The 19,089-nt window shown below is 42.9% G+C and overlaps 1 protein-coding gene across 2 annotated transcripts in view; it reads left to right on the forward strand.

Annotated features, from left to right (window-relative positions):
- Positions 1-19,089, forward strand: part of SIDT1 (SID1 transmembrane family member 1) — a 98,776-nt gene that overhangs the window by 72,175 nt on the left and 7,512 nt on the right. For both annotated transcript variants that reach the window (XM_024577889.3, XM_024577890.3), the window contains exons 11-19: positions 4,147-4,218; positions 5,594-5,739; positions 6,453-6,526; positions 7,508-7,574; positions 9,066-9,139; positions 10,080-10,203; positions 10,402-10,519; positions 14,959-15,095; positions 15,733-15,841. In XM_024577889.3, coding sequence (XP_024433657.2) covers positions 4,147-4,218; positions 5,594-5,739; positions 6,453-6,526; positions 7,508-7,574; positions 9,066-9,139; positions 10,080-10,203; positions 10,402-10,519; positions 14,959-15,095; positions 15,733-15,841 — 921 coding nt within the window. The remainder of the gene's footprint in view (positions 1-4,146; positions 4,219-5,593; positions 5,740-6,452; positions 6,527-7,507; positions 7,575-9,065; positions 9,140-10,079; positions 10,204-10,401; positions 10,520-14,958; positions 15,096-15,732; positions 15,842-19,089) is intronic.

A 19,089-nucleotide genomic window follows, 5' to 3' on the forward strand; every position in this document is an offset into this window, starting at 1 on the left:
AGAAAGAAGAAAATCAGAAGTATGAACTTTAAAATGACAACAAACTCATGACTATCAACAACTGAACCTAAGGAAACAGAAACAAACTAAGCAAACAACTAGAACAGAAACAGAATCACAGAATGGAGATCACATGGAGGGTTATCAGAGGGGAATGGGAGGGGAGGAATGGGGGAAAAGGTACAGGGAGTAAGAAGCATAAGTGGTAGGTACAAAATAGACAGGGGGAGGTTAAGTATAATGTAAGAAATGTAGAAACCAAAGAACTTACATGTACAACCCAAGGACATGAACTAAGGTGGAGGAATGATGGTGGGAAGGAGGATGCAGGGTGGAGGGGAATAAAGGGGCAGGGGGAGGAAATTGGACAACTATAATAGCATAATCAATCAAATATATTAAAAATATTTTTGTATTTAATTCTGATTTTGAAATGCAATAAAATTAAGTATAAATATGGCTTGCCTTCTGGGACCATTGATCGTATTTGAAGTTTGTGAGAAAATTCTTAGGGTTTTGTGTTCTAAGAGGCCTTAGAAAAATTGGATAACACTGGATAAGAAAAACACTGGATAAGAAAAATTATCCAGTGTTGACCAATCTTATATTTAAATTGAGCCTATAAAAGTCCACAGAGTGAAAACATTTTTTATGTGCTGGCAATTGTATTGTACATGAAAATCTTGATGATCTTAATCATCACAGAACCACTGGTGTTGCCTCAGAGCGGACAGGGTCTGTGACCATGTCAAAGCAGATCAGCCTCAGTTTAAGCCAGAGCGGAGTGCAGAGGTCGGTGATTCCTCCAAGTCCGAGCTGGCTTTTTCTTTCTGATTAAGTTGTCACTTAACAAAACAGTGGGAGTTTTTCTCACTTGCTTTGATTTCAGTTTTTCTTGTGTGTGTGTTTTCTCCTTTAATTACATACACACAAAAACCACTGGCTCCCACAAACCATTTCTTCCTCCTGCCACAACTGACCTCAAGCATTCTCCTGTGCACACTTCTATTTACCTAGCAGAGGGCTTCGCAGTAACACCAAAATGCCAAAAATTCTGGGAATTCTTCAGTTACTATTTGCACATTTAATATTTCTTAAGTTAAATCATAAGTAAGGGTGAAACATTAATGGTTAAAAATAGGGCGCTTAAGCTTGAATAGAAAAATATGTGAGACTGAGGGAAATGGAAGTGTAAAAGTCTATAGATAGCCCCTAGAGATAAGACTGGTACAGTGATTTTTGTGAGACGTCCTACAGCGAACAGGACAGAAGACACGAACGTGGCTGAATAGGGAATCATTGGCAAGTACAGGAGCCAATCTAAAAAAGCAAAGGTTGTGCTTAGATACTTTTGAAAATATGAGTTTATGGTAGTGGAGATGTATATGAGCCTCCACTTCCTTGTCTCTTTGGAGAGGCATTTTTGAGCACTCCACCAAAGTAACATGCTTACTGTGAGTCATTCATGTTTTGAAGAAAAACCCTTGCATTTTTGTCAATTAAGGAGATAAATTATAACTGAGAGCAATATGGTAAGCCAATATCCATCCAATATCTGAGTCTTTCTGGGCAAATTACTGATCTCTCAGTGCCTCCCTTTTGTTGTCTTTAAAATGGTGATGATGGTAGTACCCACCTCAGAGGGTTGTTAAAAAATTAAAAATTTTGTAAAGAACTCAAAAGAGTGTCTGACACTCAGGAAGTTTCAGTGACCATTAGCCAGTAGCAGTGATAGCAGTGTTAGCAGCAGCAACCGCAGCAGTAGCAACAGTGGCGGAAGAATTGGTAATAGCAGCAGTAGTGGTGATAATAGTATTAGTACTTGGTTTTTTTTAATTTTTAAAAAATTTATTTATTTTTTATCCCCACCCAAGAACATTTTTTAATTGCTTTTGGAGAGAAGGGAAGGGAGAGAGAGAGAGAGAAACAATGATGTGAGAGAAAAACGTCGATTGGTTGCCATATTACACACGCCTGGCCTGGGGATCAAACCTCAAACCTGCAACCTGGTTATGTGCCTTGACAAGGAATCAAACCCATGACCTTTCGGTCTACAGGACCACGCTCCAACCAACTGAGCCACACCAACCAGGGCAGTATTAGCATTTGTTATAGTCAATAGTAGCAGCAGCAGAAATAGCAGCAGAGCACCATGCTGTAACTATGACCAAAGCTGTCCTAGGTCAAAAATAAGTCAAGCTGTAGACATCAACTTCCCATAACACTGTTATTTTGCTCAAAAGATCTAATCTCTCATACTTAAGAGTCTAAAAGTAACCTGTTTCTATGCCTTGAAGTTGGATAAAAAGTATAGATGGTGCTGATCCCTGTTACTATGGGTAAGCTCAAGAATTGCCTGGAAACATCTACTTTCTTTATAATAAGAAGAAATATATCAAGGGATCTCCAAGCCCAGGAACAGTGCCAGGGAGTCTGCATTCTGCCTTGCCTGCCAAGAATGCTGCTTTAGCCCCATGGTGTTGCTGTCCAGCTGAGCCATCGAAGTGAGGAAGGAAATCGAGTCTCCAAGGCCATCAGATTTGTCTCTCATCACCTGGCTAAATATTTTGAACTTGGGGTTTAATTATTTTTCTTCACAGAGGAAATGACTGGGCACACAAAAGAAAAACATGGCAAGCCCATAAAGTTGGCTTGCAAAAGTGAATGTTTTTACTGCCCACCAGTGGAAATGAAGAACTGGATGAAGAGAGTTGACTGTGACAAACGACGAATAGTTTGAGGTTTTTTGTTCTTTTACATGGGTTACACACTGTAGCATTAATGTAAACTATAATGAACTATGTTTTCAAGGAAGAAATGGAAATATATTTACAGTGAGGATATTAAAGAATATTCTCAGTTATGTGTCATCACTGAAAATACATTTCCCTGCAATAGTACAAGAGACTGACAAGTGAACTCATGGACATTTTTGCCCGTATTGTGATACAAGCAGTCTCATCTCTCACAAAGAAAATATCAATAAGAAATTCCTGCCAGCCCCACAACACGCCAGGTCCTTGGCCAAGCTCAGGAGGCACTGAAGGAACATTGTCTGGTGTTGCCAAGATGAGCGTGGCTGCTGGAAACACGGTGGTGCTGAGTCAGGGCCAGAAGCTGCCTAGATACCTGCTGAGATGTGATTTCTGCTCTCTTTGTCCAGCTCCACCTAACTCTCACAAATGGACAAATGTAGTGGTGCAGTGCCTTGCCTAATGATGCATGAGAAAGGCAGGAGATATTTTTCTCTCATGCTTGTGGCGGGGTGGCTCCTGATGACCTCCAGACTCTCAGAGGAATGAGTTCACTCTCCTTGTTACAAGGAGTACCTCAGTGGAAAAGTTTGAAGAGCATTTTTTTTGAGACTTTTTTTCTCTCACTGACAACCTCCACCTGGCAATAGATATACTTATTCTACCTCCTGAATACCTCTCAAAATATCCAGTGTTCATGCACAGCCTTACTTCGTGTTGTCATCATTTATTGCTCCAAGGAGTGCCTCAATTTCCTTTCTATCTGGGCTTCTTCTGCCTATAGTGAGGGTACTGCCTGCTGCTATAACAAATAAAGCTCCACATGACAGTGTCTTAATCGCAGACATTTGTTTCTGATGTTTTTGTTAGTGGCGGCCTTCCTCACAGTGATTTCAGGACCCATGCTCCGTTGTTCTTGTGGTTCTGCAATACTCTCAGGCGAGAATCGACAGCTTTTCTCTGAAGTACCAAAGGGTGAATATTTTAAGCTTTGCCAGCCATGTAGCCTCTGTCACAACTGCTCGACTCTGCCATTGTAGCCAAAGCAGCCATAGACATATCCAATTGAGTGTGACTATATTTCAATTTAATTTTATAGATGAAGACTGGAATTTGAATTTCCTAGAATTTTTATGTGTCGTGAAATATTATTTTTTCTTTTGATCTCCCTTCCAATAATTTAAGAATCATTCTTAGTTCAAGGGCCATACAAATACAGGTGGCAGGTATTTGGCCTGTAGGCCAAAGTTTGGTGACTCCGGTATTAGAGTGAAAAGAATATCAAATTTAAAATATTGTGCCCTGATAACTCAGACCACTTAGAGTTCTGCCGTGTTCTTTTGTTTTAGCAGCTGGACTAAAGTGTTCACCTCTTTGCTTTTCCTTTTCACAGACTCTGGAACCATGGCGGTGTCCCATCCCATTGCTGCCAGCACCCCTGAAGGGAGCAATTACGGGGCAATAGGTATTTCCTACAAGTCCATTCATGGAAGTGTTTCCTAGTTCTCCAAAGAGTAGGATACACAGGGCCTCCAGCCACTAATAACTATGAGAGTGGGCAAGGCAGTCATCACATAAGTTTGCATTGTCTTTATAAGATGAGTTGGTTGGATGATCTGGAAGGTTCCTTCCAGTTTTAATGTTCTGCAGTTCTGTTATTCTGTTTCTTGGATCTGCTCGCCACACTTGAGCACAATTCCCTACAGTGGTTGCCATCAACTCCCAAGGCCCCCGTGGGGAATTTTTCATACCCAGCCTGACTTCAGGACGGAAAGAAAGGTATGTCACAGGCTAATGTCAGGAAACCTGACCTCAGTCGACCAGTTGTTTTATTCTCAGGTTTCGGTGGAGTAAGGGTGATGAGAAGATTAAGGCTGAACATGGCTGAAGCCTGACAGTCTTTCCTTTTGGCTGACTTCATGGCCGAACCTGCTCACTGCCTCCAGTCATTCGCGCGGCCGCCCTCTGTTCATTACCTGCACGAAAGGAACAGAATTCCTAGCCGTCTCCCTAGAGTAGGAGTGCCCTGATGCTGCCATGCACTCCCATGATGCCTGTGGCCCTGAATGGTGCACTTTGAAATGTCAGCGTAGAGGGACTGGAATCCTGTGTTCCTGCTGTATTATTCTGTAACTTTAAGAAGCATGTGGGCTCAATGCAGGAGGCTTATTTCTGGCTCCGCGAGAACAGGGCTTATTTTTTGTTTTGTTTTGTTTTGTTTTCTGTTTAACCATCTGAACAGAAGAAATAAAGCGGAAGGTAGGCTCAGGTCCTGTGTTCATCAAGCTGCACAAATTCCCATCTGCTCTGGGAAACATTCACGGGAACACAAGGATTCTTCTTCCTGAGAATGTTAATTATGTAATCCTGGATGCGGCATGTGGGGGATTTCTGTGTACAAATTCTTCACGCACAAGCCATGCACGGATGCTGGATATGAGTGTGGATATTACGCGTACATGTGGTAGATGCGATACATAACTATGTGCATGTATATGTTTATAATGTCTATGTTCATATTTTAAATATGAAACATGAAATATAGCATATTATCTTTGTGCCCAATAGTAAACTGAATAGATGTCTTAATATCTGATGTCTTTATTATTCTGAATATGTATTCAGCCCTAGAAATAGACAATTTAAACATAAAAATAGGAGAAGAGGAAAATTAAAAGTTCATTGAGGGGGAATTGAGAGAAAGCTCCTGTGTTGTGGGTAAAGAGTTAGTTTTTACTAACAGTTTTAAGTGTGAGTCAGCAGTGTGCTTTTTGCAGAGAAGAATGGGCTCCCTGGGTTCTTCCTGGCTTGGGAAGGCAGATGAGCGTTCTCTGTTTCAGGCGGGTCCAGCTCCAGTCCCAGCAGGCAGATGGCCTCCCCTGATGGGGGCCAGCCATGCCAGTCAGACACGGACAGCTCTGTGGAAGAGAGTGACTTTGACACCATGCCAGACATTGAGAGTGACAAGAACGTCATCCGGACCAAGGTACCTCTGCCTGGCTATGCTCTCTGAGAGGCCGGAAAGTTTGGCAGTTAAACACAACTTCAGCAATGCCTTAGTTTCCTTTATTTTTTTCTCTTTGGGAGAAGTCACATTTCCCAGAGGGCTTTTTGGGTAAAATAACTATAGACTAAAAGCAGTACTCAAATTAGCTCTTCTTTCTGGAGGAAAAAAATGAGAGCCTTAAAACACCCTCTGGGTCTGAAGTGACAGCTTATGGACATGAAAGGAGGAAGGGATCCAACCCGATAGAAGATTCATTGAGGGGTGTAGCGGGAAAAACTTTCTGGGTCTGTAATATCATTCTTCAGGAGTAAAGCTCTTTTCTTCCTGGTATATATTTTATATTGTGTTGTATCCAATAAGGGAGATGAAGGTGGATTGCACGGCTTCAGTCCTAGAGTTCCAGAACCACCATGTGGACATCTCCAAAAACTGGGAAATCAATTCCTGAGATATGAGAAGCATGTGACTCCCAATTGTTTTCCCACATCATCCAATCCTTAATATTCCAGGGGAAATACTGGGATTTTTATTAAGGTATCCTGAGACAAGCAAAATTAAGAGAAAAATCTTGTTAAATAATTTTAATCCTTAGTAAGGGATTGAACTGAAATTTGTAAAGCTCTCCTTTGTATCTTGTGCAAAAAAAAAAAAGCAAGTACAGTTTTGCATTCTATTTGTTTTTGGCTTCCCAGGTGTTCCTTTACCTGTCAGATTTGTCCAGGAAGGATCGGAGAATTGTCAGCAAAAAATATAAGATTTATTTCTGGTGAGTAGGTGAGCAGGAGGGCCATAGTTAGCTTTATTAAAATTTAAATTCTCATTGTATAAGGTAGTGTCACTTATATCACAGGTTTCCATGTTTGATGGGGCACAAGTATAGGTGTGTCAAGGGTCCGTGCCGCATTCCACAGGAAAAACAAAAAGAAACTACAAAAGGCAACTGGCCCTAACTTAAATAAATACAAAGGAAAAATAAGAATAGTAGTGGACTCCCATGTGGGTAGGAAGCCCACTCAAGCCTCTTCCAGAAAGCTAGTGTAACAGTGACATTAACGTCACTGCCTTTAGCATGAGACATGCTAAACTGCAGCCTTCCACTCTTCCCCTCACCAGGCCTTGCTCTTGGAAGAACCAGAGATGGCAGGGACTAGATGCCTGGAGCATCTCCGAGTAGCTGGAAACTACCCTGGGAGATAATACTACCAGCCCATGACAAATAGTCTTGTGATGGTCAGACACACAGACACAACCTCTCCCTTCAAGCCGAGAGGCTGAGCTGCCTGGCAGGGACCCCTCCCCTCAGAACCCCCAGGCTGACACTGTGACAGATCTTCCCATTCTTTACTCTTCCAAATTCTTGCCCCTTTAGTTGGATACAGATATTAGAGGAAAGCGAAGGACAATGGGGGCCACATGGTTTGGGACCTTCATTTTAGAACTAAGGAATCTAAGAGAGCCACACCCGTTCATGTGATCCATTTCCCATTACTTACATTCTGATCACTTTTACTCCAACAGCATCCTTAAGAGAGAGGTTCTCATTAATGATTTGGTTAAGCCAGAAGCAAGTACTTTTTACACTGTTTTACAAATGACTGGACAAACGAGAACCACATTATCAGTTTCTAACTGTCTCTGTGGGTTGACTAGGGAGTTATGGGGTGAAAGCATTCCTTTTTAAAAAATTGAACAAAGATTCCATTGTCAATTTGGAAATAACTGTTTCTGGCTCTTTCTGCCCACACAGGAACATCATCACTATTGCTGTGTTCTATGCACTACCTGTGATCCAGCTGGTCATCACCTACCAGACGGTAAGTGCTCCCTGAAGCCCACACCCGAGCCTTCACACTGCGTGGAGAGACCTTTGTTGTGATGCACAGAGAAAGGGTAACTTGGGATTGGTCCAAAAATTAATTTCCCATTTGGATTCTAATTGGACTTCTCCAACATTTTATCTTCGACTGACCGTTAAATCTAATTCCCAATTGTTTTATCACAAAGGGATCTGGGACCACTTGTATTATTTTGTCTACCCGTCTTGCATTCACTCAATCATAGTATCTACCAGTTGTGTTTATTATTTACCAGTCTGGGCTTTTGACTGTCATGGGATAATGAGTGAAGTAAATAAAGTTCCAGAACGAAACAAGGAAACCGGATGTCTCATGTAGCCTGTGCCCTCCCACTAAGGGGAAATGTTTTTTTGTAAAAGTAAAAACAGCTTCATAAAATTAATAAAATATTAAAAGAAAAGAAAACAAAATAAAAACTAAAAACAAACAAAGAAAAATAATAATTGAAACAGCTTGAGAATCCCTGCCACTCCTTCATAGAACCCAAAGGCCCAGGCCACTTAAGTGACCTCTGGTATCTATTCCACGTGAGAAGCCCATTTAGAACAGCACGAGGCTGAAGGTGTTTCTAATGCAGTGGCTCTCAAACCTTGCTGTGTATTAAAATATCTGGGGAACTTTTGAAAGTCCTGGTGTCCAAGCTGTGCCCCACAGCAATTAGATCAGAGTCTGTGAGAGTGGAACTAGGCATCAGTATTGATTAAACTCCCCGTGATTCTAATGTATAACCAAGTTTGAGAGCCAATGGTCTGATAGTACTTAGCCAAGTTTATACTTATTACATGATGAGGATAAGGACTTTATGAGGTTAGAATACCACAGTTCGTAATCTAAATATTCTCTGAATATTTTGGGGCCCTGTCAGAAGACGTAGGTGTGCTGTGGTCTTGGAAGGTTCTTAGTGATAGAGATGGTGATGAGGATGGAAAACCGAACACCATGTCCTCATGTCTACCTGCCTGTGATTATCATTTCCACAGAGGGTGGGGCAGCTTCTTTTCCTCCCAGCATTCATTCATTCATCTAGAAACTAGGGCACATCGTGACTGTCCTCATAGGCATATCCCAAGGACACTCCTTTTATCATGAGAACAAAGGAAACATACTCAGTTGAATTGTACCTTGAGGCCATATAATGGGGAAGACAGAATATTTCAATTCAAAGCAAGATGGTAGCAGTTTTGTGCACCTGAAACCTGTATACTTTTGTTAACCAGTGTTACCCCAATAAATTTAATAAAAAAGAAAAATAAGTAAATAACCGAAGGAAGTGTGTGCCTTTGCCGTGTAAAGGTGGCAGATAATGACCCAACCCTGATGAGAAGGGGCACTGGTGACACCAAATCGCTGGCAGTGTATCATCACTAGGAGCAATGCTTGCTCTTTGTGATTCCGGGCTTGGCTCAAGGGATGAAGGAAAACCGCTTCTCCTTGCTCTTGATTTTGCAGGTGGTAAATGTCACTGGAAACCAGGACATCTGTTACTACAACTTCCTCTGTGCTCACCCCTTGGGCGTCCTGAGGTAAGTGCAGTTCACAGATTCCCCATGAGGCTTTCAGAAATGCCTTTCTGTGTAATGGTGTGATTTCGGTTTTTAAAAATACTAAAAACATCTGTGGATAACCACCCCAAGTCGTGGATAAAGAGGAATGAAATCAAGAAGTGGAGACTAGATATGCTTCTCTCATCCCTGGATTATTCCCAAGAATAATCAGCCAAGGTGTGAGGAGGGATGTTTTTGAAAACATCAGGTCCTCAGTTGTGATGACATTCTTGCACGGGCATGAGCTGCTACCACGTGCAATCAGTTAAACAAGCTCACGAGCAAGGTGGCATTATTATCACTGCCCCCCCTTTTTAGGTGAAGATGCGAAGGCTCAGAAAGATGAGGACTTGCTGAAGGTCCCTCAGCTGTTAGTGATATGGGGACTGGAACCCACACCTGAGACCATGCTGTAGCCACCAGAAGCAGAAAGAGCATGTGCCTGGAAGTAGGGAGCTTGGCTCCTTGTTCTAGAACTGAACTAGCTCCAGTTTCCTGAACTAAAGCCACGGGTTGTGACCAGCTGACGCTCATCCTGAAATTCACACCTAGCGAGCTGAGTGTTGACACATTACATGGGTCCATCTATGAGAATTCCCTCTCACAAAGCCAAAACACTCGGCCAAACTGCCCATCTTTGGACTCATCCCGTGCCCATGCTGTTGGGACCAGAGAGGATGGGAGGGTGTGAGGGAAGCCTGGTGGGCACTCTGAGAGGGAACGAATACATCTTACAGGCTAAGCATCCTAAAGTGAAAGGTTGAAGATGACCTCTGGTGACTTCCCAGTCCTGGAATCTTATGCAAAGGTTAGCAGCAGAAGACACAAATGCTCAGTCCCCTCACTATTTTGTGCACTCATTCTTTAATTCTCTTTGATTGCCTGACTGTGTCATGGTCTCTCTTTCTTATTCCTTTAGTGCCTTCAACAACATTCTCAGCAATGTGGGACACGTGCTCCTAGGCCTCCTCTTCCTGCTGATAGTCTTGCGCCGGGACATTCTTCATCGAAGAGCTCTGGAAGCCAAGGACCTCTTCGCCATAGTGAGAAGAGGGTGGGGAGACTGGAAGTGGGAGCTAAGATGGGTTATGATTCCTATTGTGGTCTGCAAAGGGGAAGGACAACTGGCTTGATGGTGATGGTGGATGATGATGCTTGAGGCCAGAGGCTTGGGTTTCCAGGTTCTGTGGCTACGTCACTCACTGGTATCTTTCTATTGACCAGGCTTTCTCCTTTTTCAGGAGTATGGGATTCCCAAACACTTTGGTCTCTTCTATGCTATGGGCATCGCGCTGATGATGGAAGGAGTGCTCAGTGCTTGTTACCACATCTGCCCTAATTACTCCAACTTCCAATTTGGTAATCAGAAATGTACATTAATTACACAGATTTCAGTCAGAGGAGTCTTATCCTGGGGCCCTTCCAAAACTGCCGAGGCCATACCTGCAAGAATTAAATGACATTCTACATGAGCTAGAGTGATCGGAGGACACCTCACCACAGGGCATGGTTTTCACATGTCGGACCATTTTTTCTCTCTGACCACCTTTTAGACTAGAAAACCCTCAACACAGAGTGATGATCTCGTGGCTAGATCTGCAGGTGGGCCATGGGCTAAGCATTAGGCAGCAAGTTGGATAGAGCTCACCAACAAGTGTCTGGAAGGTCCTTCCAGGTAACTTGGCCTACTTCAGCAGTTAGGCTGCTTTGCGACACACGTAATAGAAAAGCCAATTCAAAGTGAATTAAATAATGAGGACATTGATCAGCTTGCTGCCTGAAATTACGGAGGTGGAAAAGACTAGTGGCCGGCTCCTCTTCTCACATGCTGCTTTTATTCTCAGGCTACCAAGGAACTCACACTGGCAAATAGAGCTGCAGCAGGTCTGGCTTCCTGTCTCCATTCCGCAATGTCTGGAGGACACAGCAAGCTGGCTTCCAGGAGCCTTCATTTAAGAGCAAGGAAATTTCTTTTCTAAACCACCCCCCCTGCAAATAACGCCCCCTCACACCTCAATAGCTTAACCAGTCATGAGCTCATCCCAGACTCATTCTCTGTGCACTGATTAGCTCAGGCCGGGGTGGCAACAGAGGTGGCATTACCTTCAGATCAGTGGGACCCACCACTAGTACCAGGGGTAGGGTTAGCCTTCCTGGAGCAAATTGGCTGGAAGGGTGTGCATTTCTGAACTGAAAACAGGGCTAAGAAATTTGAGTTAGTACTGAGATGCTGTCAGGAAGGAGGAGGGCGGGAGAGCGGATGCTGGGGTAGGCAGTTAACAATGCCCTCCACAGTCGGGAGTAAGGATGTTTAAAGTGGTCGTATTTATGTTTGCGCTCTAGCCTCTGACTGGTAACTGAGACACCACAGAAATCCTCTGTCACACATTTTTAATAGGGAAAACTATCCAGAACAATATCACTCACCACCCTGAATGAACAAAAGCCAGTATTTGAAAATATGTGCCTTAAATCTACTTTTTAATAAATAAAATATTGTGCGAAGTTGAAGTCCTTTTTTGAACTGCTTCTCAAATTTATTCCCCTCCTTCCTTCCCCAGAGACAACAACTATGATTAATTTGTAGTTTACTACATTTATAGTAAATTGATATTAATTACCACAGTGTGTTCTGCAACCTTCTTTTTTCATCCAACAATATGTTTTCAAGATTTATCAATATTGATCAAGGACAGCTAGTTCATTCATTTTTTATTGTATTTTTTCCCATTACCATTTAGCCCCCTTATACCCACCCCCCACAAACACCACACTGTGGTCCATGTCTGTGAGTCCTTTTTCCTTTTTGCTCAGTCCCTAACCTCCCGCTCCCCTTAGCTGCCATGTTGCTCTCTATCTATGAGTCTGTCTTTATTTTGCTTGTTAGTTCAGTTTGTTCATTAGATTCCACATATGAGCGAAATCAAATAGTATTTGTCTTTCTCTGACTGGCTTATTTCACTTATAATGTTCTCTGGGTCCATCTACATTGTTGCAAAGGGCAAAATTTTCTTCTTTTTTACGGTGGAGTAGTATTCCATTGTGTAAATGTCCCATAGTTGTTTTATTCACATAGCTACTGCTGAACACCTGGGCTGCTTCCATATCTTGGTGATTATAAATAATATTGCAATGAACACAGGGGTGTTTATGTTCTTTCAAATTAGTGTTTTGGGTTGTTTGGGATAAATTCCCAGGAGTGGAATCACTGGGTCATAAGGCAGTTCCATTTTTAATTTTTGAGGTATCTCCATTCTGCTTTCCACAGTGGCTGCACCAGTCTGCATTCCCACCATCAGTGCAAGAAGGTTCCCCTTTCTCCATATCCTGGCCAGCACTTATTGTTTCTTGATTTATTGATGATAGCCATTCTGACAGGTGTAAGATGATATCTCATTGTGGTGTTAATTTGCGTTTCTCTGATGATTAGTGATGTTGAGCATCTTTTCATGTCTATTGGCCACCTGTATGTCTTCTTTGGAGAAGTGTCTATGCAGGTCCTTTGCCCATTTTTTGATTAAGTTGTTTGGGTTTGGGAGTTTTGGGGGGGTGTTTGGTGTTGAGTTTTGTAAGTTCTTTATAAATTTTGGATGTTAACTCCTTATCAGGTGTATTGGCAAATATGTTCTCCTGTTCTGCGGGTTGTCTTTTTATTATGTTGATGTTTTCCTTTGCTGTGTAAAAACTTTAGTTTGATATAGTCCCATTTGTTTATTTTTTCTTTTGTTTCCCTTGCCTGGGGAGGTATAGGTGGTAAAAAATTTCTACGAGAAATCTCCAATATTTTGCTGCCTATGTTTTCTTCTAGGATTTTTATGGTTTTGATAACACTTATGTCTTTAATTCATTTTGAATTTATTTTTGTGTGTAGTGTAAGAAGGTGGTCTAGTTTCATTTTTCTGCATACATCTGTCCAATTTTCCCAACACCATTTATTGAATAAACTCTCTTTAGCCCATTGTATGTGCTTGCTTCCTCTGTCAAATGTTAATTGACTATAAAGGTGTGGATTTACTTCTGGGCTCTCTGTTCAGTCCCATTGATCTGTGTCTGTTTTTATTCCAGTATCATGCTGTTTTGATTCCTATGGCCTTATGGTATAGGTTCATATTAGGTAGCGTGATTCCTCCACCTTTGTTCTTCTTTCTTAAGATCACTGTTGCTATGTGGGGCCTCTTGTGTTTTCATATAAATTTTTGAAATATTTGTTCTGGTTCTGTGAAATACATCATTGGGATCTTGATAGGAATTGCTTTGAATCATAGGTTGCTTTGGGTAGTGTGGACATTTTAGTGATGTTAATTCTTCCTATCCATGAACACGGTATGTGCTTTCACTTAGTTGTATCTTCTTCAATTTATTTCTTCAGTGCCTTATCATTTTCCAGGTACAGGACTTTTACATCCTTGGTTAGGTTTATTCCTAGGTATTTTTTTCTTTTTGAAGCCACCGTAAAAGGGATTGTTTTCTTAATTTCCCTTTCTGTTAGTTCATTATTGGCATATAGAAATGCAACTGATTTCTGGATATTAATTTTGTATCCTGCTTCTTTGCTGAATTCATTGATCAGTTCTTATAGTTTCTTGGTGAAATTGATGGGATTCTCTATGTATAGTATCATGTCATCTGCAAATCCAGACAGTTTTACTTCTTCCTTTCCAATTTGGATGCCTTTTATTTTTTCTTCTTGTCTGATTGCTGTGGCTAGGACTTCTAGTACTACGTTGAATGAGAGCGGTGGGAGTGGACATTCCTGTCTTGTTCCCAGTCTTAAGGGGAACACTTGTAGTTTTGCCCATTGAATATGGCCGATTGATGCTGGCAGTGGGTTTCTCATATGGCTTTTATTATGTTTAGGCATGTTCCCTCTAATCCCACTTTGCTGAGAGTTTTTGTCTTAAATGGGTGCTGGATTGTATCCGTTCATTCACTTTTAAGCATTGTCATATTCTGTACAAAAATATACCACAGTTATCAATTCCTCTATTGAACAACTTTCAGATGTTACCAATATTTTGCTGTCACAGACAGTACTGTAATGAACATCCTTATGTACAGTTTGGTGTACCTGTGAGAGAGGTTTCTGGAATACCTGGAAAACGTGGAAGTAGAATTTGTGGTCGCCTGCAATGGAAGATATGCATCTTCCGTTTTACCCAAAACTGACAAGTTTCTCTCCAGAGCATTAATTCCCAACCCTGTTAGCTGTGTCAGACTTCCCATTTCCCCATATAATCACTGGTGTGTGTTATTGTCAGACATTCAAATTTTGTATTAGATTTTTGAGTAACATGGAATATTACATTGTTGTTTGAATTTGCATTTCCATAACTCTCCTGCAGCTAAGCCACATTTAATTTCTAGCTGTTTTTCATCCTTAGGCTAGAAAGCTACGCAGGAGCACCAGTCGATGTGGTTATATTTCAGGTTGCCAAGAAGGACCTCCCACACTCATTTCATCATCACTCTGCCTTAACTGTCACGATTAGGGCTTCTCTTGTCATTGTTGTTGAACACCGGCATTCAGACACAAATACCCCTGCAAGTGGGAATAGTCACTTATTTATCATGCCATCAGATAATTTTCTTCTGTAAACTAGGAACCTTTTTTGGGGGGGTTCAGACGTGGAGTATGTGGGGTTTGCCTAGAGAATGAACCTGGGGGGCAGGCATGGCAGAGGTCTCCACACAGTCTGAGGGCAACAAATATTCCAAGGCCTGAAGGGAGAGGGTTCTGCCAGGCTGAGGACAAATCTAACTGTTGCCTGATGGTCTTGGCTCCTCCTCTGCGCCCACAGACACGTCCTTCATGTACATGATCGCCGGCCTCTGCATGCTGAAGCTCTATCAGACCCGCCACCCGGACATCAACGCCAGCGCCTATGCTGCCTACGCCTCCTTCGCCTTCGTCATCACACTCACCGTCCTCGGAGTGGTGCGTCCCAACCCACGGCCTTAGCCTCCCTTCCGAAAAGTACCCCCTTGGGAGGTTTTTTGTTGTTTGTTTCTTGGAGCTCAAGTGAACAGAACTAAAGTAATCGTAATCCTTGGTTCATGACACTGTGATCACCGATCCATTCATGGTGTTTTATTTAGTTACTTAGCTAGTTATTTTATATAATGTAATTGGCACCTGTAAAACTATCCCTGAAGAGTCTTAATGTAAAGCTGGGACTTGACTCATGTGAGTCTGAAATGGGGATGTGCAAGTTTGGAGAGACCGACTTAAAAAATTAGAAAACACTTTCCAAATGTGCATGGACAAGTGTTAGTTGTCTGCAGCTATTTGAAGAGCAGCAACCCCCAACTTTAAACCCACTGCTCCTTCAGCATTGTTGTTCAGCTGCCCCACCCGTTTCTTCCCTTTTTCGTTTTTATTTGGCCAGGTAACCATTCTTTTACCTTCCCTGGGTGCAGTAAGACCCCTGTGAGCTCAAAGAAGGGGTGGCAGGGGACCAAAGTGCATGCAAAGCTCAGTTTTTGATTCCTTACGCAGATATGAGACAGAGCCGACTTTAGAAAGTTCTCTGGGAAAAACCCAAGATGAAGGTAACTTCCGGCTTTACTCCTAGGTGTTTGGAAAAAATGACGTGTGGTTCTGGCTCATCTTCTCTGTGATCCATATACTTGCCTCTTTGGCCCTCAGCACCCAGATCTACTACATGGGTCGTTTCAAGATAGGTGAGTCGCCTATTACCCTGGACCAAACACACTGCGACAACACCATGTCCACTGATCCCAAATGGAAGGGTTACTGGTCATTGTGAATACATGCTCTGAATTCTGTGTTGTGTTTAATAGCAGACATTCTCTCTGAAAGCTTCCTCTCCTTTATTGGATTGCAATAAACTGTTATCACTAGTTCCAGTCACCTGGGAAACTGAGCTTACTGTACCTGAGAGCTGAGGCATACCTCCAGTTCCAAGTGCCAAACACTTTACAACCCATGAAACTTTGGAAGTGTATTTGCAGGACAGTATGATTACTGTATCACTCCTTCTGTCTTCCTAGGGGATGTTTTTCTATTTGTGGCATTCAAAAGGAATATTTCTTTAACCATGCTAGAAGGTTACCAGGAATGAATTATATATTATTTTCAAATTCTGGTTCTGGCACTTTTTGAGACCAACTTGTCAATCTAGAAGCAACACCTCCTGAAAGCCCTCTGGCCATGCGAACACAAGGATGACACTGTGTTCTCCAGAAATCAGCGTCTGATCTGCTGTTGGTCGGTCATACACATGGGAGCAGGTTCAAGTCATCTCAGGGTATTTGCATTTCATCAGTCATTTTAAGGTCCATGAAGTCAGACTTAAATATGCTTTTTCCATGTCAAGTAAGAATATTATACATAAACATAACCCTACTCCTAATATTTGCAGAACCCAAGGCAAGGTTGCAAATAAACGCTTACATACCATATGTATAAAGACTTTAAAGAAATGAAGCAGACTTAAAACTATTAAATACATGGAAGGAAAACAGGAAGAAAGTCCAACAAATTGATAAATATGATATGCCTTTGTTATAACCTAGACAGTTGGGTTCAAATTTAGAATTCTTGGATCCTCAGAACATGGCTCTACAGGAGAGCTGGTCCCCAGCCCTGCCTGTTTTCTCTGCCCGCCTCGCCTCTGTCCTGCATTTTCAGGGGTCTCACAGGCATGCATATAGACGCCCTCGTTCACCACCCAGCTGGCCACCCCTTGCCCTTACAAGTGCGTACTCTAATGGCGCCATCTGCCTGCAGGAAGGTAGACCAGAGCACGGGGCTGTGCAGACTCCCAGAGCAGGCTCAAGGTCATCTGGGCAGGAAATTCTGGGGTCCGGGAATCCAGAATGTGATCTAGAAGGAGAAAGAGCAGTCCCACTGCCCTGCAGACTCTGCACTCAGGAGGAACTTGGGCCTCTAAAATACAACCCCCTCTGGCTCAGGTCTGAGAGTGATTCTACATAAACAAGTGGCTTGTTTAAGAGTAGGAGTCTGAATAAAACATTTTCTTCTTTTGGCAGTTTAGGTTCCTTTTCGGCACTGTCAGTAGGTTTGCCCATGGCAGTAACATAGCCAGTGCACCTCCAAATCCCCCAGTGGAAGCATCATTAGCTGGCTGTGTAGGATATTTGGTTTGGTGCGCTGGTCATTTCCCATCCTCCAGACCCAGAGGCAAGTTCAGTCTAACAAAGCCAACTTTCAAAAGGAAAGTAAGTTGAAGCATTGCTGTTCTGGGTTCTCCCAGAGTTGGAAAGATAAACTGAATGCAGATACGGTAGTCCCCCACATCTTATCCGCAGGGGCTGTGTTCCAAGTCCCCCGGGGCGTGCCTGAAACCATGGGTAGCGCAGAACCCTGTATATTCTCTGCTTTTCCTATGCATACATACCTATGATAAAGTTTAATTTATAAATTAGGCACGGTAAGACATTAATAATAACAACTAATAATAAAATAGAACAATTGTAACAATTACTGTAATAAAAGTTACGTGAATGGGGTCACTCTCTCAAAATGTCTCATTGTACTGTATTCACCTTTTCACTCCAAGGAAGCGCTTTATGGCTTCACTTCGGCATTCCCTAGTTGCCAGCATCACGACTCTTGCACTTCGGAGCCGCTATTAAGTAAAATAAGGGTGACCCGAACACAAGCACCGCCGTACTGTGACAGTGCGTCCGGCAACCGTGATGGGTCTGAGCGAGCCAGTGGGGGGTGGGGGAGAGCACAGGCGGAGACGCTGGACAAAGGGATGAGTCACGTCCCATGGGACTCTCGAGATCTTACCATGCTACTCAGAATAGTGCACAATTTAAAATGTATAAACTGTTTCTAGAACTTTCGATTTCATATGTTCAGACCTGGTTGACCGCAGGTAACTGAAACTGCGGAAAGCAAAAGCACGAACAAGGGGGACCACTGTATATGTAATGGTGACCGTTAATACATGGAGGAGCTTCGACTGTATTTATGCCTCCTTCACCTACAGTCTGGCAATGCTGACTTAGTTTACCTTTATTTTAAAAAGGAGAAATGTAGTCCATTACCACCACGTAATATATCTGTCAGGATCCGAATAGAAAAAAGCTGTCACACAAAGATTGACAAGAATTTATTCACAAGAGGACTATTTGTAAGGCAATGGCAGGGTTGGGAAGAATGAAAGGGATAGTGTGGTAACCCTGGGTGAGTAGCTGAGAAGTTTTACCCTCCATAAGCCCAGGACAGGCGGTTACCAAAACGTGGAAACAGAGCATCACGGGGAGGGAGCTGCTCTGAAAAGAGCAGTGACCTTTGGTTGGCAGACAGGCAGGTCACAGGAAGCTGAACACTTGGAGCTCACCCTCCGTCCTCCATTCCTCCAGTCTCCTGCTGGCCTTTCCCATTGTCCAGATCCACGGAGGGTGAGGAAACCCACTGCTGTCCATACAGGGAGCCTCCCGGGCATGGTGCAGGGCAGAGAGGTGCGTGGCAAGTAGGTCTGAAGGGGCAGATGGGAGACAGCCGGTGTCTATCTTAACAGAGTATTTTCAAGTTCCTTACCCAGGAGTCTTCCCCAAGTGGTTATGGGCTTACCAGAGTCAAAAGGAAAACTCTCTATTTTATCGTGGCAAAGATCGCATCTAGATTTAGTTCAAAGGCAGGAAGTTGAGTTAGCGGACAGAGTGGTTCAGGCTCCTGCCTGCCCATTTCAAAAGCTAACTTTACTTTCTCAGGTCACATGCCCCTTTCTCTGTGGCCCCCGGTCACACGTGAAGGCACACATGGACACAGGAAGGGCAGCAGCAGTGAGGCACGGCATGTCCTAGGTGGACAGAGAGCTGTAGAACTACTTGCCCAGGTCACTAATGTGCTGCCAGAGCCCAGGAAAGACCGCGGGGAGAGCCTGTGAGAGAGGATGGACTGTAAGTTGTAAGCCTGCGCAAAAGGAGACGGA

This window comes from Desmodus rotundus, chromosome 2, assembly GCF_022682495.2.
Source record: "Desmodus rotundus isolate HL8 chromosome 2, HLdesRot8A.1, whole genome shotgun sequence".
NCBI classification, from domain to species: domain Eukaryota; kingdom Metazoa; phylum Chordata; class Mammalia; order Chiroptera; family Phyllostomidae; genus Desmodus; species Desmodus rotundus.